This window comes from Mirounga leonina, unplaced genomic scaffold (assembly GCF_011800145.1).
Source record: "Mirounga leonina isolate KUSES-001 unplaced genomic scaffold, KU_Mleo_1.0 Mir_168, whole genome shotgun sequence".
Classification (NCBI taxonomy): Eukaryota; Metazoa; Chordata; class Mammalia; order Carnivora; family Phocidae; genus Mirounga; species Mirounga leonina.
This window is the reverse complement of record NW_023270426.1, coordinates 32,113,718-32,139,911: the sequence shown is the minus strand read 5'-3', so window position 1 is coordinate 32,139,911 and position 26,194 is coordinate 32,113,718. Positions and strand designations below refer to the sequence as shown.

The following is a 26,194-nucleotide window of genomic DNA, read 5'->3' as shown; positions in this document are numbered from 1 at the left end:
TAATGATAATGATGAAAATGATGATGGCTTCTTGGGGCTCTTCAGGGCTCCGTGTTCTTCAGTGTAGCCCTGTTTCCTCTCCTCCTCTATCCTCTTTCAAACTGTGCCACATCAGTCCGCTGGAAATCAGTGATACGGCTGAGCCAGTCAGCTAAACAGCCTTTCCTTAAGATTACGTGGAGTGCCATAAAATAGCAGTGTCTGGTAGAAATAAAATGCAAGCCACGTAGGTAATATTAATTTTTCTGGTAGGCAGATTCAAAAATAAACAGAAACAGGCAAAATTAATTTTAATGATATATTGTATTTAATCTGGTATGTCTAAAATATTATCATAATATATACTTAATATAAAAATTATTAAAACAGGGCACATTTTAGATTATCTTTTTCAGATAAGTCTTCAAAATCCAGCATGTGTTTTACACTTCCAACACATCTCAGTTTGGACTAGCCACATTTCAAATGCAGAATAGGCAGGTAATTAGCTGATAGCTACCTTATTGGACACTGCACCCTTAGAAGCTCTGCAATGACCACTTATAAGGATCCATTAAAGTCTCAAAGAAAAGTCTTTATAAGAGCACTAATCCTATTCCTGACAGCTCCACTCTCATGACCTAGTCGGGTCCCTAAGGCCCCTACCTCCACATGCCATCATATTGGGGATTAGGTTTCAACACATGAATTTGGGGCAAAAACAAACATTCATCTACAGTGAGCACTGTGGAAAAAATTATGAAAGAAACTTGAATTATTTAAGTCGGTATTAATTAAAATTATAATTGAAACTACACATCATGACTCTTAATGCGAAGTTTTAAATAAAGAAGTTGTTGACCTAAAGTACTTTAAGAATGCAAAGTTGTAGCCTTTAAGAGATTTTAAAATAATAAGATTCAAAAAAATTATGTGCCAATTTCCATAAAATTTAAGTTTAATCTAGACTTAGATGTCATATTGGCATTATAAAGTTGAGTTTGCTTACTAAAGGGGGGAGAGAGATAAAATATTGAAAGTTTTGTTTTAAAAAAAGATCCAAGGATTTTTGACTTCATAATATTATATTTATTACAAGAAACTACAAGATTTAGCAAGTTTGTGGTAGAGAACTATAATTGTTCACTTAAAGTTATAACCATGTTCATTTTGAGAGATCAACTTTTCTCATGAGTCTTATGAATAATTAACCTACTAACTGATTTCTTTGGCCTAGTTTTAATTAACTCAACAAGGAAAAAAAGACTATGGGTATTCTTCTATAATCAGAAACAAACCTAAAGGCATTTTTTTAGTAAGATAGATAAGTGACTTCAATAAATTTCTTTAAAACCAGAGCATGATCTCAATTTTCCATGATAGTATTTTACATATATTATTGGGTCTTAATGCTTACAACAACACTATGAGTATTTTTGATCTTCATTTGTAACTGTGGTTGAATGATTTGCTCAGTATCACAAATGTGATAGTCCTAGATCAAATGCTTGAGCTGGGACCTAAACTCAAGGCTGCCTGATGCCCAAGGCCCTGAGCCCTGCCTAGGCTGCCCGTGGTACAGCTCTCACCTCCCTAACTTGAGCACATTGCAGGGAAAGCTCTGGTTTTGCCTAAATAAAATGTAGAACTACCTAAAATTTTTCTCTGAGTTCACCTTTGGTTTACAGCACAATCAGAATATCATTAAAATCTGAAATTCTCAAATAGATGATTTCTTGTTTCTATGGGAAATTTTCATCACAAGTTCTTACCAGAAAGTACTTAATATGGAATTACCCCAAAGAGTGATGGTTAATTGGGTTTTAATATAACAATTATCAGCTTTGGCAGGGAGAGTCATTCAATGATGTTCATTCTCAAAGTATCCAGTGAAGTCCTTCATTCACTAAATATTTATTGAGCACCTCCTTTGTGCCCTGCTATGTGCTAGACTGTAGGGACACAGAGTGGACAAAGCAGAGAAGGGCCCTGCCCTTGTGAAGTTTACCCTCTAGTGGAAAAGGGTCTTAATTTTGGTTTCCTTAGCAGCGGATCCCGAGACAATGATTCTAACGCAAGTAGTTGATTAAAAAGTGCAGGAAACTACTAGTAGGAAAGAGGGGAAGTCACACAGGGAAGGACCAGCAACCCATAAAAAGTGTGTTCTTAAATCAGTTAACACAGGTGGCAATGGAGCTTAGTCCTAAACGGGAAAGCCCATCTCAGAATCATTACATCCAAAGGCAATGCAGCTGGTGGGTATAGACCAGCTCCAAGAGTCACTGGTTGAGGGCTGCTGTTGGTTGGGGAGGGCATGAGTAAGCCCCTGCAACTTCTGACCTACCCTGAGAGCTAGCAGAGTGGCCTTCTGAATTCTGGAAAAATACCCTCAGACCAAAATACAGATATGGGCATTTTAAAGTTGAAACTGAAGCACGTTGAAACTGAAGCACATTGAAAAGATCAGCTATGGGAGACAGATAATGAAGACCTAACAAAGTACAAGTTAATTACAGATAGTGACAATTATAAGAAGGGAAGATGAGCTCACTGTATTAATTGTAACTGGGATGGGGCAGGGAAGCGGCTACTGCTTTAGGTGGAACATGGAGATCAGTAAGGCCTCTGAGCTGAAACCTTAGGATAAGAAGCAGCCCGCTCTGGATGGGTCAAGGGAAGGGGGATTTAGACCAGCCCTAGGCCAAGTCTGGGGCATGGCCAGTGCCAGTACAGAAACTGCTTGTCATCAGTTGGAGACAAGGTAAGTACAAAAATTGATAGTAGTTCTAACTGTAACCATTTAGAATTGGTTACAGCAGTTTGACACTGCTCCAACCTCTAAGCCTATGGTGATGGATTTGTCTCCTTGAACATTGTGTAGACTTGTTGGGGTGTTGTCGAGCTTGCATGGAAAGTCATGCACAGTAAACCAGTATTAAATATGTGATATTTTAAGGTTAGCTTGTCAACTATAATCTAAAAGTGTATGAAAATCTGATATAAGCACTTACTTATTTTTAAAACTTGCTATTTCCAGTTTAAGTTTTAACAAATGTGCTTTAAAATTTAGGATAACATTATTCGTTAAATTACAGAGGTAAAATTTGTATCATTGACTCTTTCAGCTTTATTGAGATATGATTTACATAATCAGCTTTTGAGGTGTTTGGTTGGTTATAGGAATTTGACAAAAGTGAACACAGAGCGTGTAACCATCACCACGATCAAGATACAGAGTATTTCTATCGCTCCAGAAGTTCTTTCTGTACCCTTTGTAGTCGGTTCCCTCCCCAAAGCACTCATCTGATTTCTATCTCTGTATTTTTGGCAGGAATGCCTTGTAAGTGGAATCATGTGGTGGATAGCCTTTAGTGTGCAGCTTCTTTCCCTCAGTGTAATGCACTTAAGATTCATCTGTGTGTTGCACATACCAGTATTTCTGTCCTTTTTATTGCTGAGTAGTATTCTATCGTCATGTGTCTCCAGTTTGTTCATTCACCAGTTGACGAACATTTGGACTGTTTCCAGTTTTGAGTGATAATAAAGCTGCTATAAACATTCATATGCATTGTGAAAACAAGTATTTTCATTTTTCTTCATTGAATGCCAGGGAGTTGGATCACTGAGCCATATTTATGTTTAACTGTCTAAGTAACTGCTAAACTATTTTCCAAGATGTCAGTGGCCATCTGCAATCTGCCAGAGATCCCCCGTCCTTACCAGCACCCAGTGTGTTGTTAGCTTTTTTTAAAGCTCTTCCAATACGTGTGTGGTGGTATTTCACTGTGATTTTAATTTACACTTTTCTAATGATTAATAATGCTGAGCATCTTTTCATGTACTTATTTGCCATCTAGGTCTCTTCTTTGGTGACATGTCTGTTCACATTTTTGCCCTTTTTAAAATGGGGTTGTTTGTTTTTTCTTACTAAGTTTTGAGGATTCTGTTTATTCTGGATACAAGTCCTTTATCAGATATATTTTACAAATATTTTCTCCCTATCTGGTTTGTCTTTCCATTTTCTTACAAGCACTTCTCAAGGAGCAAAAGTTTTTAATTATGACAAAATACAATCACAGTGGCCATAGTGATTGAGGAAATAAATTTTTAATTTTAATTTTAATTAAATTTATATAGCTACATGTGACTAGGGGCTACCATAATGGACAGCGCAGCATATTAATGCCTAAATGTACTTTCAGTGAACAATGTGTACATTTTTTTATAATTCTTTTTTAATTCTATGTTTGTTTTGATTAATTTTTTTAAAGATTTTATTTTTTTATTTGAGAGAGAGCAAGAGAGAGCATGATTGTGGGGATGCCACAGAGGGAGAAGCAGGCTCCCTTAGCAGGGAGCCTGATGCGGGGCTCGATCCCAGGGCCCTGGGATCATGACCTGAGCCGAAGGCAGACACTTAACCAACTGAGCCACCCAGGCATCCCTGTTTCAATTATTTTTATTGACATATAACTTTATGGCTACTGAATCTAATAATAAATATTGGGGCTGGCATTCTAGAAACTTTTCTTTTTCTGTTATTAATTTTTATCACATTTTATTAATGTATCAGTCCATGATGTTTTGGAAATTTTAAAACTTGGTCCTTTGCCACAGGTAGTCTGAGAAGCACAGCGACCCAGTCTCCCTGACAGGGGTATCTCTCTTTGTAAATCCACTAGTGGCATTCCGGAGAAGGAAGTGACTGGTGGGATGAAGGACTGTAGGACTATTTTAGATAATGTGGTCAGGGAAAGTCTCTCTGAAATGGTGACATTTGAATTGAAGAAAGACACTCCAAATGGAGGGACCGAATGGCAAAGTTTTGCGAGGTTGGGAGAGGGCATGGCATGTTCATGGAACAGAAAGGAGAGCAGTGTGGCTGGATGTGAGGGTTGAGAAAGGTGGTGGGAGATGAGCTGCAGGGGAGACCAGCAGCCAGGTTTCGCAATTACAGAGACCTCTTCTCTTTTCCCCTCCTACATTAGAGATAAGAGTTAATGAACCACAGGCACCCTGTTTGTCTGAATAAGGGCCTTATTCAAAATGTACTTGAAGAAACAACCAAATGTTATCTTTTTTTTTATTACGTTATGTTAATCACCATACATTACATCATTGGTTTTTGATGTAGTGTTCCATGATTCATTGTTTGCGTATAACACCGAGTGCTCCATGAAGAACGTGCCCTCCTTAATACCCATCACCAGGCTAACCCATCCTCCCACCCCCCTCCCCTCTAGAACCCTGAGTTTGTTTTTCAGTGTCCATCGTCTCTCATGGTTCGTCTCCCCCTCCGATTTCCCCCCTTCATTCTTCCCCTCCTGCTATCTTTTTTTTTTTTTTTTTAACATATAATGTATTATTTGTTTCAGAGGTACAGGTCTGGGATTCAACAGTCTTACACAATTCACAGCACTCACCATAGCATATACCCTCCCCAATGTCTATCACCCAGGCACCCCATCTCTCCCACCCCCCACCCGTCCAGCAACCATCAGTTTGTTTCCTGAGATTAAGAATTCCTCATATCAATGAGGTCATATGATACATGTCTTTCTCTGATTGACTTATTTCGCTCAGCATAATACCCTCCAGTTCCATCCACGTTGTTGCAAATGGCAAGATTTCATTCTTTTTGATGGATGCATAATATTCCATTGTGTGTATGTATATATGTGTATATATATATATACCACATCTTCTTCATCCATTCATCTGTCAATGGACATCTTGGCTCTTTCCACAGTTTGGCTATTGTGGACATTGCTGCTATAAACATCGGGGTGCACGTACCCCTTCGGATCCCTACATTTGTATCTTTGGGGTAAATACCCAGTAGTGCAATTGCTGGGTCATAGGGTAGCTCTATTTTCAGCTTTTTGAGGAACCTCCATACTGTTTTCCAGAGTGGCTGCACCAGCTTGCATTCCCACCAACAGTGTCAATGGGGAAAAACTGAGAGCTTTCCCCCTAAGGTCAGGAACACAGCAGGGATGTCCACAATCACCACTGCTATTTGACATGGTACTAGATGTCCTAGCCACAACAATCAGACAACAAAAAGAAATAAAAGGCATCCAAATCGGCAAAGAAGAAGTCAAACTCTCACTCTTTGCAGATGAAATGATACTTTATGTGGAAAACCCAAAAGACTCCACCCCAAAACTGCTAGAACTCATATAGGAATTCAGTAAAGTGGCAGGATATAAAATCAATGCACAGAAATCAGTGGCATTCCTATACACCAACAACAAGACAGAGAAAGAGAAATTAAGGTGTCGATCCCATTTACAATTGCACCCAAAATCATAAGATACCTAGGAATAAACCAAATGTTATCTTACACTTGGCTTTAGTTGGAGAGCAAGAATTTTCTGTTTGAAGCCCAGGAGCAGACTCAACAATAATATCTCTCATGAGAAGTTAGGAGGTGTTATTTTCTTGCCACAGATTAAGACACTGAGGCTCAGAAAGTTCTATAACTTGCTTTAATCACACAGCGAATGAGAAACAAGCTCAAACTCATATCCTTTCCACTCTGTTTGACTGCCTTTCTTCAAAATGAGCCCCAAACAGCCCTTTTACCCACATGAAATTGTCTATATTTTAATTTGGTTTTTGGTAACATTATAAATGTGTGCAGAAGTGTAACAATTATTGAGACTTTGCATTTATTTTCAGTACCTCCTCTGTGTTAATTTCTTGAAGCTGCTGTGACAAATTAGCACAAACTTGGCTGAAAACACAGAAATTATTCTCCCACACTTCTGGAGACCAGAAGTTCAAAATCCATCAACCAGGGAATGTGTTGTGCTCCCTCTGTGAAGTCTCCAGGGGACAATCTGTTTCTTGCCTCTTGCAGTTTCTAGTGGCTCAAGGGTACCTGGCTTGTGGCTGCATCATTCCAATCTCTGGTCATATGACCTCCCCTTCTCTTTGCATGGCTCTTCTAAGGACACTTGTCATTGGATTTAGGGCCCACTCATAATGTAGGATGATTTCTACTCGAAATCCTTAACTTACATATGCAAAAACCCGTTTTCCGAATAAGGTCACTTTCACAGGTTCTGAGGATTAGGATGTGGATGCATCTTATGGGGGACCACCATTGAGCCCACTGCACCCTCCCTGTGCTCCAGCCTGGAGACCCCATAGGCAGTCAGCTGGGGACCCATCAGACTCAGCTCATCTGTTTCTCTTCTTCCAGGAATCACTACCTGCTATCTGAAAACCATTGTTTCAGATATTTTGCCCAATTTTCTAGTTGTTTACACAGTAGGTAAATCCAGTCCCTATGACTCCACCTTGGCCAGAAGCAGAAGTTGCACCCAAGTGTTAAGTTCATTGAGTGTGGAGACCTTGCTCATACCTGCATCATCAGAGCCTATAGAAATGACTGGAATGTGGTAATCCTTCCATAGCACTTGATGAATCAATGAGCAAACGAATGAAAAGGAAATTAATCTAAATCCTTTTGCCGGGGCGCCTGGGTGGCTCAGTCGTTAAGCGTCTGCCTTTGGCTTGGGTCATGATCCCAGGGTCCTGGGATCGAGTCCCATCCACATCCAGCTCCCTGCTTGGCAGGAAGCCTGCTTCTCCCTCTCCCACTCCTCCTGCTTGTGTTCCCTCTCTCTCTGTCTCTCTCTCTGTCAAATGAATAAATAAAATCTAAAAAAAAAAAAAAAAATCCTTTTGCCTCAGTCATCTGGGCAAGCTTGAGCCATCTTTCCTTAGCTGAGTATATGCTAGTATGAGTCACTTTATTTGCCAATCCACTGAGCCTTCTTGCTTCGGCTTTCATGGCTAATGCGAAAAAACAGCACTGGGAAATGTAAGAGATTTACCTATGGAGCACATTTTGCATTATGATATTTATGAGAAGTAGGTTCGGCTCGCGTTTTAAATAAAAAGAACGGAGGGCATTTAGGGGGGAGGGGCTGATGTGGGAAAGGTGAGTGAGCAGCAATATTGCCACAGGGAATTGAGGCCAGATGATGTGTTTAATGGAAAATACATGATAAGGCAGTGAGAAAATATAAGAAGCAAGAGATAAGAAAGAAGCTTGTCTATCGAAGAACATGTCATAAATTTTATCAGTCCATATCAAAACAAATTATGGTCATATATGAAGAAAAATGGTTTCTGCTTTCATTTCCACATGCACACACAAAGTTAAAAAGAAAATATTACCATTTTCAATAGCATTTAGGCGAGCACCTGTTGTATGGCTGTGTGATTTAGCCCAAAATCAAATTATCTTGTATAGATATAAAGTATAGAACTTTGTTAGTTTGCTTTGAATTTATTACATCAGATTTTTAATGACAAATAAAAAATAATAGACATTTGTTATAAGACTAAAAGTACAAAGGTGGATGGAGTTAGAAATCTACTACTTTAATTGCAATCCCCTGAGGTAACCAATTATTAACAGTTTAGTGGGTATCTTTCTACATCTTCCTTGATGTTCCTTAGAACATATATAAATATATTTACATATACAGTGGGTGGTTTTGGTTTTATAGAAATGTGAACAAATGAAATATATACCTTTTTTTTTTCATTTAACAATAGATTAGAGACATCCTACCAGATGAATACAGAGAGAGATTTACCTCACATTTTTTAATCTAGAGATGAATTTACTATCATTTATTCAACTGTTCCTCAAATGATGTACATTCTGGTGTTTTCTGGGTTTTTTTCCACCACAGATAATACTGCACTGAACACCCTTGTGATTGCAGACTGTTCTAATTTCATTGTCATGGGTATCTGAGCCTTGAAATCTAACCTTTCAAAATGCCACTTGCTTCCCCTTATCCTCCCTGTTATTTGGAGAAGGAAGCTAGCTGAAGGGGGACACTGCAGATGAGCTAGGCAAACGGGTAATCACTCCATACCGCACATGGCCAGCAGCTTCCTGCTACACTATTTACGTCCTAGTCCATTGAGATGGCACTCTCCGTTCACATGACCCAAATGCAGCTCGCACTCCACCAAGAACACAGCTGAATCCAACTGCATTGGCAGCTTTGCACATGCTCCGTCTGGCCCTGTGAATCCTCACTCACCCATTGAGATTTCTTTTGGTTTAAAGCAACATTCCAGCTCCTGAAGCTCCGTGACCTCCAGTGTTTTCCTGGCTCTGATCCAAGGCAGGTGGCCCCCTGCAAATGGTGTTTTTTTGAGTTTGAGCTTTTTTGTTTATTTGTTGGGGGTCGGACGGTGTATGATAATTACCCACAAGCTTAGCTGACGAATGGAAACATTAAGAAGTAACTCTTTTTTCTGGCAGGTATTGTAGGAATAATATTTACTTATTACCATCATTTGCCTTGACAACAACCTGCAGCTCTAATGCACATTTAATTCTCAGAGGTCTTGGCGAATGATGCTGTATCTGACTGATGTGTTGACTATAACATGTGAGGTGGTGTTTTTTTCCTGTCTAGAAACCTGGATGCTTTTTGCCATTCTGATGGTGAATGATGAGACAGGCAACCATGGATTTCAGCACTCCATCTGTGTTTGATCAGCAAAAAGGTAAAAACGCTGTTTTCATACATCCTTTGGTTCTTCGCATCTTTAGTTCAGTAGTTGAGATTTTGCAATTCTAAGAGGAAAGAGAGTAGTGTGTGTGTGTGAGAGAGAGGGTGAGAGAGAGAAGAGAGAGAGAGAGAGAGAAAAGAGGATTTCAGATAGAAAACCTGTTCTAAATGTTCGCTTCTTATTTGATAAGCATTTGGAAGGGAAAAATAAGCTTCTGGTCTGTTTGTCTTGTTAAAATATTCTGATCTACAAATTTTAAAAATTGGGTTTCGAGCACACCAGCTACTTCAGATACGATCATCTTTATTCTCATTTGATTTTTTTCAAATCTTCTCAAAAAATGTTATAGGAAGTAATATGAAAAGAATAAATCACGTATCTCTTTTCAGTCTATTAACCCAGTATCTCATTGCTCCAGTTTCATAAATACTTCTTGATTCCCTTTTAGGAATAGATGTTAACCTAGATTTACGCTGTAGTTGATATATTATCTCATCCGGGGTTGTGGTATGACTTATTACTATGTTATTATTTGTAATGACGGGATATATCTTTCTTACTCATAATTTGCAGAGTGGAGGTCATTTTCCACATGAAAAGATTGCTGTGGAATCAACCCATCCTCATAAAAACCATGTATTCAGCCATATACATTTTGCATATGAAGTGTTTACATGTGTGTATACATAATACCTTTGTGCAATGATGCACCTTTTCTATGCACAGGAAATTTCCACTCTGTAAATGTCATAGATATTTTTTTAGAATATTTTAAAAAATAATCTGTTATCTAAACCACTTTCTGTTACCTGTGAGTATTCTTCAGGATCCTCAAGTTCTTTGATCATTTCCTTGTTTGGGGTACAACATGAAAATGGTGATTTGTGAAAGCCTCATTAAGAAAATTCATTGCTTCTTTCTTTTTCCCTTTTCCTGCTTTAGGCCATACTGTGTTTACTATTCTTCAAGCTACATCTGGTTTCATGGGTGAATTATTTTAGTTCAGTGCTTTCTCAAATATTAGCTTTACATTTAGACACACACACAGATTGATCTCCACTCCTTACCTCATTTTGAATTGTGTGTGTGTGTGTGTGCACCTTCAGAATGTGCTGGTTCACACTGCGTTGGATGATGAACACCATAGAGAAAGTGACTATCATGGCCGTGCCCACAACTATCCTCTCCCTTGCGTACGTCTTATATCACTGAAGACAATCAGGAAAAGTGAAAATATGGCTAAATCCAAAGACCTAATACTGGCTAAAAAATGACATTGCTGAGCTATGCAATCCAAAGAGGAGCATAGTGGGCTTATTTTGTAAGACTAATTTAAGGAAGCTGGAACTGACTGCGAAGAGCTGGCCCTTCATAAAGAATTCCTCATGTTCTAGGGTTGTGTCTCCTTACAGGACTGAGCCTAAAACATAACTAGTTAACATATTAATTTGTAATATTTATTTTCTTATAGCACCTTTCATGTGAGCAATTCACAGCATTTCCTCCACCCCAGTCCTGACTCTCCCTCATCGAAGTTAACCTTCTCCCTGACAACTCTATCTCTAGTTCTCAATCCTTTCTTTCTAGAGATGCTGCGGTATGGTGGAAATAGCATAAGCTGGGATGGCAGATCAACTTCTTAACTGTGTGACCTTTGCAAGTTACCTAACCTCTCTGGGCCTTATTTTCCTCAGCAATAAAATGGAGGAAATAATGCTGGCCTAGCAAGGTTGTTGTGAGAATATAAAATAATTTGTAAAAAGCACCAGTCCCATTGCCTAATGTGCCATAAGTACCTTAAAATTGTGGTTGCTTTTGTTATTATTGTTGCTATTATAATTATTACTACCTTGGACCGTGAGTTCCTCAAACGTGAAAGGCTCTTCACTTCTCTATCTCCAGCTTGAATTTAGCAGTCCTCAGAACAAATGAGAGTTTGGTTAATACTAGTTGACTAGAAAACTTTAATATTTTTTCAGAACTCCAGGGTACCATTCAGAGCAGTCCCCTAGAATAATAAATTAAATGATACCTGAATAGTTCTGTTATCACATTAACCCTTCCACCCTCTTAAAAGCATGAAAGGCCATAATGGTTTAGACCATTATATAGATTTTAAATACCAATATTGTGTTGTTGGGCAAACCATGGCAAAGTGACTTTCTCTCTATAAGTTGAATGTGGGCTTTATTTGAGGGCTCTCCATGAATTCTGAATATTTAGAAAATCAAAATTCTGGTAGATGCAGATGTTGAGGAATGACATGCTATCTGGAAGGATCTTAGAAGTCATGTAATCCACAGGTTCTCAAACTTAGCCACACATGAGAATCACGTGGACAGGTTTTGAAAATGCTGATGCCTAGATCTCCAGTTTAATTGGTGTGGGGTGTGGCCTAACAAAAGCTCCCCAGGAAGATCTCATGTACCACAAAGATTGAGAACCACTGATCCAACCCATCCCCCTAACATCTCCAATGGAAAGAGTAAAGCACAGAGAGGTTAAAAGGTGGGCCCTGTTTGTACTAAGACCCCCAGCTAATGAGTAATAGAGGGGACTGAGCCCCAGGTGTTCACTATCCAGACAATAGAACAATGAGAAATTTCTCTTCATGGGTGGTCTCTGGCCCCAATAGCTACTATGGGGTGGTGGTAGGGCTCAGGCTGCTCTGGTTTATGGGTTCCCAGAGAATGGTTAGCACTCGAAAAATATGACACAGAATGACCTTCAGGGCTCAAATGATGTGGATGTGCTAAGTCTGAATCCCTCCAATGGCATTTTTCTCTATTTCTCTTTGGTAGAGGTAACAAGGCATCCTTATGCTAGGGGCGTAGGGACGGATGGCAGTTGCCCATGTTCTGTCTCAGTTTTCTTCCCATTTGCATGCACCTGGGCAGACTGATCTCTGGGTCTGAAAAATGTGCAGGGGCAGGGCTGCTGGGAGGCTTAAAGATATGGTTCTCTGACTGGCCAAAGGAATGAGAGCCGGGTTTCTGGCTTGCTTTGTGAAATTGTGGCACAGGAAGCCTGGGTCTTCAGAGCTCTCCACTCCTGCTTTGTGCTTTTTGCTTTCACCATAGCAACATCGCTTCTGGTCCCACGTGCTCTTCCTGGCTGTCTTCCCTCTCAAAGCCCACATGCAGGAAAGGACCTGTAGTAAAATCATTTACTACAGAACACAAAGGTTCCTACTGCAGTAGAGATGTTATATAACTGAAGAGATTTGCATTTTTAAGCTTTGTCCCTAATTGTGGAAGGAAAAGGTCTGCGATGCCTGAAGGAGGAACCTGAGGCCTCAGAGAGAGAATGGGAGCTGGACAAGCTTCCCAAGGGTCTTGCCTACACCCGGCCCCACCCAGGGCCTGGGAGGTAACGTGTTTGATGAGCAGTGTGTTTGTGGGCACCTGAGGGGGTTGGGGCCCACCCCACAGGCTTTTCACTGGTAGAGGTGCTGAGACAATACGAGGAGGGCAAGGCCCTCTGGTGCAGATTCAACCACTGCAGTAGGGTCCTAGGGCTGCCTGACAAAGCACCAGAGGTTGGGTGGCTTAAAACAACAGAAAGGCATTGTCTCACAGTTCTGGAGGCCAGAAGTATGAAATCAAAACTTCGGCTTGCTCCTTCTGCACTCTCCAGGGAAGAATCCTTCCTTGCTTTTTCCAGCTTCTGGCTGCTTGTGGCCTCCACTCCAGCCTGTGCCCCGTCTTCACATGGCCTTGTCCTCTGCGTGTGTCTCTCTTGTGAGCATCTGGCTTAGAACTCGATCTCTCTCATAGTACCAGTGCATGGATTACACTGAGGGCCACCCATATAATCCAGGATAAACTTCTACTCTCAACAGCCTTAACTTGATCACATCTTTTGACATATAAGGTGATATCCACCCTTTTGCCATATACAGTAAAATGAACAGGTTCCAGAGATTAGGGCATGAACCTATCTTCAGGGCCACCATTCAGCTTGCTACGTGGCATGAAAAGATATCAAATCTCAAGTCCCTTGTCAGAAAGTATCGTGACTGGGGTTTTTGTACAAATCCATTCTTACTGAAACTAGAGGGAAATTTGGCATTTGGGAGGGAAGATGGAAAGGGCATCTATTTGGTGCAGACTCTGCAGGTACTTTACATAGATTACATTTGAAAAGAACAAATGTTTATTGAGCGCTTAGCAGAGCCAGGCTGTGTGCCACATGGGCGTGGACTAGCTCATTTAACCCTCGTATCTGCCCCACTATTATTCCCCCCCTTTACCAATGAGGAAATTTTAAAAGGTTATGACTGACCCAAGGTTACGACAGATAAAATGGCAACACTGAGATTCAAGCATAAATCTGCTTGACTTCAAAACCCATGTCTGATCTAGACAGTACTCTTCCTTCATCGGCCATACATTTTAATGAAGAAGTAGAGATTAATGAAAATTCAAATTAATGAAGCAGTATTTTCACAATCAAGCTGTTCTTCCATTGTGTTGTGGATTTTTAAAGCTCCCACACACAGATGTGATGGTTTTAATTTCCAACTTTTCATCCAAAATGGGAATGATAAACAAAAAGAATTTAGAGTGTACAGATTTGCACTTTGCTGAAAAAGCAAAAGTGAAAATTCTGTGTGACATCCAGATGCCTCCAAAGGAAGAGTAAGCAAATTTTCAAAAAGGTTTGGGTAGAGAACAGAGAAAAGCCAGGCAAAGGAGACAAGACAGAGAGGGAATGATTTGGGCTCACATGATGATTTTAGGTTCAAAAACCTTGAGTGGGTGCCTAGACTAAAACCCAAGAACACTGAGGAGAATGCTGTGATTAATTTTCAGACTGATGGTCCAGATAAAGGAAGATTAGCTGGTAAATCATCAATCCACAGGTTTAGAAGCAGAATAATCTGTGGCCTCTGGGAAATGATTAGCCTTCTCTTTTGGTGAAGGAAGAGGAGCAGAGGGAAAATGAGAGATGAGAGAATTCTTCTTCCAGTGTTATTGCCCACTCAAGACCAAGTTTAGTCAAACAGGTTTGCTGGAAGCCTGCCCTTACTTGCTTCCTTGCTGTCTCTTTGGCACAGGAAAACTCCTTCCCATCAACCAACTCCTGGGAAAGGTTGTGACAAACCAGTCCACTCCTGGCTCCTCTTGTGAGCCTAGCTGGAGGGAAGCCCTTGACGAATCTTATCCAAACAATTACCATTCACAGCCTTAGAGAGCCATGAAAATGCAAGTGATTCAGCAGGTTGGGGATTAGGAGAGTGGTATCATTGTCACTATTCTTCTCCAGAGGACAGCCCTACTGTCCTGGGGAATGAGGCCTCCTGCTGTAGGATGCATCCCAAGGAGGATCCAGGAGTGGTAGCCCGAGGGAATGGAGATACACCAGGTCCCTTAGGTCTGTGTCAACCCTGATGTTATGTCCCACAACATAGCCAGACCAATTTCAGAAGGCAGATCTGCTATTCAGCCCCTTTTTCAGAAGTCAGCTAGGCCACCACACTGAGCTTTTCCTGCCATCTCTATTCATTAACTCCACATTTCTTTAACAATTATTAACTGTGTTGAGTAAATTGATATTCATGTATTTTCTCTTTAATGCAACCATTTGGATGCAAGGATATTTTAACGGAATCTGAAAAAAAAAAAATTCTACACATGTAGCTATTATTATTACCAAACATGTATGAAACAAACATCTCACCTATCCCCAAATATGAGACAAGGTGAGAAGGTGAGGTTCTAGACGCACGTGCATGCAAGACTGGTGTAGAAGATGTGTACAGATACCATCTTGCAGAAAGACCACATCCAACCAGGAGTCATGCTTAGCACTTCTATCAGGAAGCCTGTCTATCAGTCAGAGCAGTGTTGGCTGATTCTGAGAATCCACTTGTTGAAGAATGATCTACATCTCAGCTTTTCTGATTTATCTCTTAAAATCATGGTGGTTTTACCTAATACTTATTAGCTTTCAACTAATAGAGTTGTGTGCTTAATAAGGGCCTTGGTTTCTTTTCTTTTTTTTTTTTTTTTTAAGATTTTATTTATTTATTTGACAGAGAGAGACACAGCGAGAGAGGGAACACAAGCAGGGGGAGTGGGAGAGGGAGAAGCAGGCTTCCTGCTGCGCAGGGAGCCAGATGCGGGGCTCCATCCCAGGACCCTGGGATTATGACCTGAGCTGAAGGCAGACGCTTGATGACTGAGCCACCCAGGAGCCCCTAGTTTGTTTTCTCTTTGTAAAACTTATAAATGTCACTGACTCATCCATGATTTTGTTTTATTGGGTCTGTTGGGGAGGAGGAAAAGGGAAGACTGTCCTTTTACACAGGAAATATTTCTATTTCTAAATGTTCCTCAGAATTTTAAAATATACATGTACAATATTTAATAGCATTCTAATTCTTTTTTAACTTTTTGTTTGAAAATAATTTCAAACTTAAGGAAATGTTGTAAAAATAGTATAAAGAACACTTGTGTCTTTTACACAGATTCACCTAACGTTAACATTTTGCCCCATTTGCTTTATTGTTGGCTTTCTTCTCTGTCTCTCCCTGTCCCACATCTCCCTGTCTCTGCCTCTCTCCGCCTCCCTCTATGTATATATATGCATATGTGTGTGTATACTATAATCTGTCTGCATTCCGATTTTGTCTAGTGAGCCAGTAACATCTTTCATAGCATTTCCTCCAGTACTTGATCCAGTCTAGGATTAGGTATTACATTTAGTTGTCATGTGTCTTGTGTTTCCTTTCTTCTGGAACATTTCTGTACTCTTCCTTTGTCTTTTATGACATTGACATTTTGAAATTACAGTCTCTCTCTCTCTTTTTTAATACTGAGTTCCTCTTTCTGGGTTTGTCTGATGCTCCCTCATGACTAGTTTTAGATGATGCATTCCCAGCCAAAGTACCACAGGGTGATGTCTCCATCTCAGGTTATCACAATATCATTTAAATCTTTTTAAATGGTAATTTGAAGTGACAGGTCTTGCACTACTACATATCAACCAGTTCTTACAATGGGTTTTTTTCTTAATATACTGGGATTTTTTCCTATTATAAAATTAATACGACCTTCTTCAAAATAGTCAAGCAATACAAAAAGGATTTCAGCATAAAAAGTGTTGTATTCTAGCCATATGAATGTTATATAGCTAGTAAATGGCTCTGTTCTTCAGTCTGTGAGCCCAGCCTGTCCTCAGCTTCTCAGCCACCAAGATGGACTCATAGTAACTCACCCTCCCTGCTGGGGCTGGGAAATAGCTTCCAATGGGAGATAAAGGAGATCAGGCCAAGAATATCAATCAGCATCATTAATCAGAAGAAGAGCAATAACTGGTTAATTAAGCAGCTCCCATGTGCTAGGTGCTGTGCTAAACTCTTTCCTCCTGTTACGTCGCTTGAACCTCAACACAGTCTATGAGATACGTCCCATCTTTGGTTGTCTGAGGTTACACGACTTGGCCAGCACCACATAGGCCAAGGGCAAAGCTGCCATTTTAACTCCAGCTTCTGAAACCCAAGCCCTACTCACACTCCCCTTTACCACAAAGTTAGACTTTGTGGTCTCTGATAGCCCACCCCATCCACCACTTTGTGACTCTTAGCGCAAGAAGGAAAAGAAAGGTAGTGGCACCTCAAGTGGGACTGGTGGGAGCTGACAGCCCTGAAGTGGCTAACCCACAATGAACGTCCAGTTGCAATGAGCTCTCAGTGGGTACTGCTCATTGTGACAGCCTGAACTTTTCCAGGGTAGCGATGGATTCAGTCTCCATGGCAGGCTGCCTTGGGAGCAGAGAAGGGCACCAGCATCTTGGGAGAGGAGTCCACAGCTAAAAGATTGGGGTGACACAGAAATGTGACCTGTGGAGCTGATGTGATAGAAGCTGGGTATTTGCAAGGTCAAGGCTTGGGTTCCATCACAGAAGCTTCAGAAGCCAGGTTCTTCATCATATTCCTACTCAGCACATTTGTTCTCTGCAGCAACCTGTTGATGTTTCTCCAAAAGACAGTTCAGGGAGCCCAGCCCTGAAAACAAGGTCACACATAAACAGCATTAGATAGAAAGAAAAAAAGAATTATTTGGACATCGATATCCTGTGGTTTGATTGTGAATAACCTTGAGACCATTTCTTTGTTCTTTAACTCACCATAATAAATCAGAACACAGTCTGCTGTTTTGTTTTGTTTTTTTAAACTTCTTTTTAAGAACTGTGACAGGTACACCTGAAATTCATCTGAATTGACACTTTTATCCTTCTGATTACTTAGTGCTATTAAAAAATGGTGTTCTAGAGTTTTGGCTACAACTTGGCTGACTCAGCATGACCAGTAAATATAGAGAGGCGTCAGGATGGGCTCACAGGCATCTGGTTTCAGGTAGTCAGAGCAGAAATCAATTTCAGGATGGATCCTGGAAGTGTTTTGACTTAGAACAGTCGTATTTTGGAACTGGAAGGAACCTCAGTCTGTAATCCAACTCCCTCACTTTTTATATGTGAAGACTGAAACATAGAGGTATTGATGGGGATACCATGTAATGCTGTAATGGCCCCTGGAGCCAAACTGAACAGGTCAAGGCCAGTGCCACGACTTACTGTGTGACCCAGCTGCTTAACATCTCTACAGCTCACTTTCCTACCTTGTAAACTAAGATGAAGCTACTTGGATTGCTTATCTAGATTGAATTAATGAATACATACAAAGCCCCTGCAACCATTCCTGGCTCGTAGTAATCATTCAGTGAGTGCCAGCGGTGGTTATAGGATTGTTGTAAAGATGGTTATAACAAGGATTGTTCTAAAACTTTAATGAATACATACAAAGCAGTTGGAACTAGGCATGGCCCAGAGTAATCACTCTGTGAGTGCCAGTGATTCTTATAAATGACTCACATAAGGTCACATGGACAACTGGTCTTCCCAGGTCAAGAGAACATCTTACCCTTTAAGCTGGCTCCTCCTTAGTAATGAATACATGGCATAGCACCACTGTTTTTTGTGGAAATTGGAAGGGGCAGAATTTTCCTGGGCAGGAAAACCACATCAGAAGGAAATGAATTCTCCAGGAAAGCTCACACAACTTGGACTAATTCTACTTTGCCTGTCCTCTGTTACTGGTGTTCTGTCCTTCCAGATAAAACTCTTCCTTTTGCCCAAAAGCCAGTCTACCTGTTAGCTTTCACTGGCCATGCTGGTGCCAGGCAGGTTTCTGGGCTCTCTACATGGTTCTGGGAATCTATCTGGTTTTGAGGCAGAATCTCATTTTTTAAAATTTAATAGTTTTATCATGTTTTACGATTTGATAGAGGAAAACTCCCTCAGTACTCTTTTTTCCCCCAATTTCATTGGATATTCTTATTCATTTTTTGTTTCCTTTTTTTTTGTTTATTTATTTTTGCTTTTGGAAGATACACATTAATACATGTTCAAGGTGTAAAACAATATCCAATGAAGAATCTCCCACCCTGCCAAACTCTCTAATCATCCAGTTCCCCTCCCTGGAAGCAAAACAATATAAGCAGTTTCCTATGTATACTTCTAGAGAGATTCTGTGTAGATAAGCAAATCGTTAAATATAATCTTTTTTCTTCTTTAAAGCATAAAGTTATCCATTTGTTTTTACAAATTAAAAGTAGTGTCATTTTCCTGAACCCGACCCCCCAGAAAACTATTGAAACTTTTATTGAGGGACGCCTGGGTGGCTCAGTTGGTTAAGTGACTGCCTTCGGCTCAGGTCATGATCCTGGAGTCCTGGGGTCGAGTCCCACATCGGGCTCCCTGCTCGGCAGGGAGTCTGCTTCTCCCTCTGACCCTCCCCCCTCTCATGTGCTCTCTCTCTCCTCTCATCCTCTCTCTCAAATAAATAAATAAAATCTTAAAAAAAAAAAAAGAAACTTTTATTGAAATGACATTAAACTTACAAATGAATCTGTATAATAATTAAAATTTATTATCCTATTTAGTTTGCCCTTTCTGGGAATATGGCATATATCTCCATGAATTCAGCTCTTCTGTTATATTGCTCAACAAAATTCTGTAGTTTTCCTCAGTTAGATTTTAAATATTTATTCCTGGACATTTTATATTTTCATTGTAATGAGTTATTTCCTGCTTATATTATTTATTACAGAGAACTATCTAGTTTTATATTTTATATTTATTTTAAAATCTGCTAACTTAATCAAATCTCATTACTTCTAATAGTTTTGTCATTAGTTCTCTTGTGCCGTCCTTGTGCATAGGATGAAACCTAATGGACTGTTTTCAAATCCTGTTCTGCCAACTATGGGGAAATTATTAAACTTCTCCATGCTTCAATATCCTCATCTATAAATTGGGATAAAGATACTACCTACTTCATAAAATTGTTGAGGCAAATAAATAGCTTAATTCAAATGATACTGTTAGGACAGTTAGCTATTATTAAAACTATGATAATTTTCCTCTCCCTTTGTGATCATTAGATTGTCTTCTTTCTTCTCTATTGTTTTACTATTAAATATGATGTTTGGAATTGATTAGAAATAAATGCACTTAACCATACTTAGAATGTAAGCTTTCAGCTGTTAAGCATTTTTTTAGATCCTTACTCACATTTTCATGTATTTCCCCTTTGTTCTAGTGGTGTGATATATTTTATTAATAGATATCAAGAAATCAAAATGTTGTGGTTTTGGAATATAGGTGAAGTTCAGTGGGGTGAGGTCTGGAGCTGGACCAAGAAAGAATTCTTGAGACATCTTTGGTGCAAAATGGTGGTTTTAATTAAAGCACAGGGACAGGACCCGAGGGAGGGCAGAAAGAGCTGCGGCACCAGGGTCCTGAGGAGTGGTGATTATGTACGTGGGAGTTGGGGGAAGTAAGGAAAAGGGAGGTTTCAAAAGAACTTTCATATGATAAAGAGGACCGACCTACAAGATACCTACAAGATACTGGAGGCCCTTGCCATTGTCAAGTTAAGGTTGTTTTCCCCTCTTGCAAGGTATTAACATTAAGATAGTTGGGAGATCCCTAGGAGACGTCACACATGTCCCACCCAGGAGTGGGGTGGGGAAGGTTGCAGGGTGTCAGCTTATGCTTTGTCTTCAGCAAGCCTTCTGCTTCCTCAACAGAAACATCTTTATAAATGATTAACTATTTGATCATGGTGTATTATTCTTTCAATATCCAACTGAATTTTATCTGGTAGAATTTAATTTAAAACTTAGAATTCTATGCTCACAAATTGAATTCTTCTGTAGGTGCCTTTGTGTGTGTGTGTGTGTGTGTGTTACCAGTTTTGCTGGCCTTAGAAAATAAATTTGAGGGGGTGCCTGGCCGGCTCAGTTAGTAGAGCATCCAACTCTTGATCTTGGGGTTGTGAGTTCAAGCCCCATGTTGGGTATAGAGATTATTATTTTTTTTTTTTGTAATTTAATTTAGTTTTATTATGTTATGTTAGTCACCATACAGTACATCATTAGTTTTTGATGTAGTGTTCCGTGATTCATTGTTTTCAAATGACATCCAGTGCTCCATGCAATATATGCGCTCCTTAATACCCATCACTGGGCTAACTCATGCCCCCCACCCCCCACCCCCCACCCCTCTAAAACCCTCAGTTTGTTATTTAAAAAGAAATTCTTTAAAAATAAGAAAAGAAATTAGCCAAATTTCCCTTTTTCTGTGCTTCAGTTTGAGAATTCTTTGTTCCTTGGTCATTTGATATTTATCTTAACAAACTAAAAGAATTCAGTCAACCTCACTTTAGAATCTTTATGCTATTACCACCAGCTTTAATTCTCTCTCTGGTGTACAACCAACTCTTCATAGATACATTTCCAATTTTCAGTTGATATGTGAATTTTATTTTTGCTACAAATGAGTTTAAAGTCCAGGACAGTGATGTCTGTCAGGCAGAATGCTGAGCCACGCAGCTTGTGCAGCGGAGGGTAGATGCGGGCACAGGCTCTGTTAGAGAGAATGGAATGTAGAATGACCATCCAGCTCCAAAGAAAGGTCACAAGTTCACTGGACTATGTGAGAGCTTTGCCTCCTGAGTGAAAAGGCAGTTGTATACAATAGTACACATAGGTCAGAGGGTAGAATCTGAGGCCTGACAGCCTGCAGCCTTTTCTGAGTTTCACCAGTTACTACCTGTGTGACTTTGAGTAAGTCACATTCCTGTCCTATGCCTCAGTTTCCCCATCTGTAAAATGGGGATAATTTGTAGTACCTACTTCATAAGGTGAAAATTAAATGAGCTGATTTACAGAAAGGGTTTAGTACAGTGCCTGGTGCATAATAAGCATGATGTAACTGTTAACCATCATTATGACTGTTCTTCAGACAGTGACAGAGACATGAAGGGTGCAGTAAGAGTGGATGCTATCATAGTGACTGGGAGACATTACTGTCCTGTAGAAGTGGCTGTATCATAGTTTTTGCTAACTCTGGGGTTGTTCTAAGTTTTTAATTGCTTCAAATATGCTACCAAAAATTCTAGAATTCAAGTCTGCTGGAAAGACAAAAAAGCTCAGAACCTTGACTGTGGACTGGCCACAAGACTCTATGGAATGTGCCTGAGGTGCACTTTGGCTATATCCCCAAGTTCATGTGTGCACCATGGCAGAGAGGGCAGGTCTGGGCTTCTGCTTGCCAAGCCACAGTTTCGATGAACAGGAGGTAGGAAGAGCCTCCTGTAGGGAGTTAATAGTGATTTAGTATATGATAAGGTTGCCATTACAAATTAGCAAGAAAAGGGAAAATTATCCAATAATTGGCTATTTGGGAAAAAATTTTAGCATACAAAAATATAGTTTAGAAATTCCACATTAATTATAGTTAAATATTAACATATAAGTAAGTCTAAGGTCCCACAAATTCTTACCTCTCTAGTCATAAAAGCAATGCAATAAATTTTGTAAATGCAATATCCATAAATATTGAAGATGTGTTTTTCAAAAACCAACAAAACACCTGAAACTTAAGTAGCAAACAGGGAAAATAACTGCAGCATAGATGACAGGTGAAAAACTGGTGTCCTTACTATATAAAAAGGTATTTCAAATCAATTAGATAAAGATAAATGCCTGGAAATAATAAGATGTAAGGACACCAATAAATAATTCATAAAATGGCCATAAACAGTTGGAAAAACTTTTCTCTCAGGAAAAATAAATGACCATTGAAAATTATAGACTATTTTTCTTCTTTCACACCAATGTTAATTTAAAAAAATAATATATAGCATCATTAAGAAAGATGAAGTATGTGCTCTCAAGCCCTGCTTTGGGGAGGGTATATTGGTTTAACTTTTCTGGAGGCCAATTTGACAAAGAGTCAAATGCATTGACTCCCATGTTCACTTCTAGGAATATGTCCACAGGAAATAGTCAAAGATGTGAGAAAAGATATATATGCAAGAATATTATCGCATTATTTGGAATGGCCAAAAAACTTATGATTCTCCAGAAAAAAGAGAAAACATTTAAATGTCCTATAATAAGAAAATGATCAAATCAATTGTGTTAAATTCAGTCAATGGGATTTTATGCCACATTTTATAAATAACATTTTAAAATCTTACCTTGTGACATGGGAAGACATTTATGATCAAACATTAAGTGAAAAGGGGCAAAAATAAAAATTATATGTACAGCATGATCTTATTTTTGTAAAAAATAAATAGGTATGTATAATTCCAGCACTATGGCTCAGAACTATTAGTCACTGATTGTTACAATCTTAAAATATCTCTATACCCCATGTATCATATGATCTCACTGATATGAGGAATTCTTAATCGCAGGAAACAAACTGAGTGTTGTTGGAGTGGGGGGTGGGGTGGGAGGGATGGGGTGACTGGGTGATAGACATTGGGGAGGGTATGTGCTCTGGTAAGCTCTGTGAATTGTGCAAGACTGTGAATCTCAGATCTGTACCTCTGAAACAAATAATGCAATATATGTTAAGAAAAAAAAAAGAAGAAGAAGGTAGCGGGAGGGGAAGAATGAAGCGGGGGAAATCGGAGGGGTAGACGAACCATGAGAGACGATGGACTCTGAAAAACACAGGGTTCTAGAGGGGAGGGGGGTGGGAGGATGGGTTAGCCTGGTGATGGGTATTAAAGAGGGCACATTCTGCATGGAGCACTGGGTGTTATGCACAAACAATGAATCATGGAACACTTCATCTAAAACTAATGATGTAATGTATGGGGATTAACATAAGAATAAAAAAAAAATAGAAAAAAAAATATCTCTATACCCTCAGATCAATAGAGACCACCCATCTTCCTGTACCAATCATTCCCCAGGAACACATACACATTATGCACAATTTAGCAGCTAACAAGTTATAGATCCCACCCCAGCTATTAGGCCTGCCTCCGTTCTGATGGAGGTTCTGATAAACCAGTTGTTGGATCCTCTTAATATCACCCTTGACTTGGTCCCTTATTATGGAAGGGGATTTTGGGGTGGGGGACATACAGAGATTCACTTAATAAATAAGCAACAAAATGCCCTTACTATTAGCCAAACTCTCGCTGGATCTTAGAAAATTTTAGTCATTTTTTTTTTCAGGTTCTATCATTGTATTCCAAGCCATGTAAAGATCACAGTGTGAGCTCTTTTAAGATTTGCATTGCTAGCTTGGTCAGCTAGTCCTTCCCCACCAGCCGCCACAGGCATGAAGCCACTGTCCCTATCCCTGAGGCTCAGCGCCTCAGGGTGCTGTAGCACTTTCCAGAACTTTTTTTGTCGCCTGGCCTCGCAGCTTTTTGGATTTTTTATCCCCTTTGCTTGCTCCTCAGGAACTTGCCTTCTCATTTATACAGCTTGTGAGTTGGGTTACCACTCATTTTCAGTCATGGCCATTTTGAGTCCGGAAGGGAGGGCAGGAGACAGTTCAGATTTTGAAGAGTAAGATGGAAAGGGCAGAGGTTCACAACTGCTCATTCTTTTTTTTTTTTTTTTAAAGATTTTATTTACTTATTCATGAGAGAGAGAGAGAGAGAGAGAGGCAGAGGGAGAAGCAGACTTCCCGCACAGCGGGGAGCCCGATGTGGGACTCGATCCCAGGACTCCGGGATCATGACCTGAGCCGAAGGCAGACGCCCAACCATCTGAGCCACCCAGGCACCCCACAACTGCTCATTCTGAAGCAACCAGATCCTCAGGCTTCCAGGTTTCAGCTTCTGCTAGTATTTCTCCATACTCTCTAATTACTTTACACAGGCAGGTAGAGGAACAGAGGCTCCAGGAAGAACATAGGTGGGCAGGAAGCCCGTGGTGCCACATAAGTCAAGTACATACAACAGGTCAACATCTTAACAGTGATTATCTTTAAGGGTATATGTTCTTTTTATCTGTATTTTTGTAATTTTTATAAAGCAAGAAAGTATTATAAATTAAATAACATAAAATGACAGATCAAATGAATCAAAATATCTGGGGATAGTATTTGGGCATCAGTTGTTTTTTGGGTTTTTTTTTTTTTTATGTTATGTTAGTCACCATAAAATACATCATTAGTTTTTGATGTAGTGATCCACGATTCATTGTTTTCGTATAACACCCAGTGCTCCATGCAGTACATGCTCTCCTTAATACCCATCACCGGGCTAACCCATCCCCCCACCCCCTCCCCTCTAAAACCCTCAGTTTGTTTCTCGGTGTCCATAGTCTCTCATGGTTCATCTCTCCCTCCGATTCCCCCCCTTCATTTTTCCCTTCCTTCTCCTAATGTCCTCCATTCTACTCCTTATGTTCCACAAATAAGTGAAACAATATGATAATTGACTTTCTCTGCTTGACTTATTTCACTTAGCATAATCTCCTCCAGTCCCATCCATGTTGATGCAAAAGTTGGGTATTCATCCTTTCTGATGGCTGAGTAATATTCCATTATATATATGTTTTTGTTTTATTTTATTTATTTATTTGACAGAGAGCACAAGCAGGGGGAGCCGCAAGCAGAGGGAGAGGGAGAAGCAGGCTTCCTGCTGAGCAGGGAGCCTGATGCAGGTCTTGATCCCAGGACCCTGGGATCATAACCTGAGCCAAAGGCAGACACTTAACCAACTGAGCCACCCAGGCACCCCTTGTTTTTGTTTTTAAGCTCCCAAGGTGATTCTAATGTATAGCCAGTGTTGAGATCCAGGGATGTAATCACCCTTTCAGTTTACAAAATAGATAGCTGAACCCAAAGTGGTTCACAGTAACACACTTGGCTAATATGCTCCTGTGCTGAGGATTCTTTATGAGATTCAGATTTAACTGAGAAGTCAAATCTCTTAGTTACTGAGAAGTAATTTCTGTTGTCACTCTTTTAGACCCCACAATATTACATGCTCAAAGTTCTGATAAATATGGTTTAAACCAGCCTTACTTTAACCCTATATCCATAATATATGACAGTTGATGGAAGCTGTTCATTTACTTCAACTCTACTTAAAATCCTAGTGATAAGCCTTATAAAATTGTTTAAAGGAGCAGAAGACACCTTCATCCACCACTTTTCCTAATTCTCTTCCTAAAAATTATGAAAAATGAGACTTCATTTATCTACTCTTGTCGATTTGTCAATTGGAAAAGAATATGCCAATTAAGTCAATAAACATATTTATCAATTATCTACAATATATCCAACACTACTCTAGCTTCTACTATCTAATGTTAGAGATTTTTTTTCC

At 39.8% G+C, this 26,194-nt stretch overlaps 1 protein-coding gene across 1 annotated transcript in view; it reads left to right on the top strand.

Moving 5' to 3' along the window:
• Positions 1-26,194, top strand: part of ANKRD55 (ankyrin repeat domain 55) — a 267,455-nt gene that overhangs the window by 167,946 nt on the left and 73,315 nt on the right. The window contains exon 6 of the mRNA XM_035014447.1: positions 9,438-9,528. Within this exon, the coding sequence (XP_034870338.1) occupies positions 9,471-9,528 (58 nt within the window). The 5' untranslated portion in view covers positions 9,438-9,470. The remainder of the gene's footprint in view (positions 1-9,437; positions 9,529-26,194) is intronic.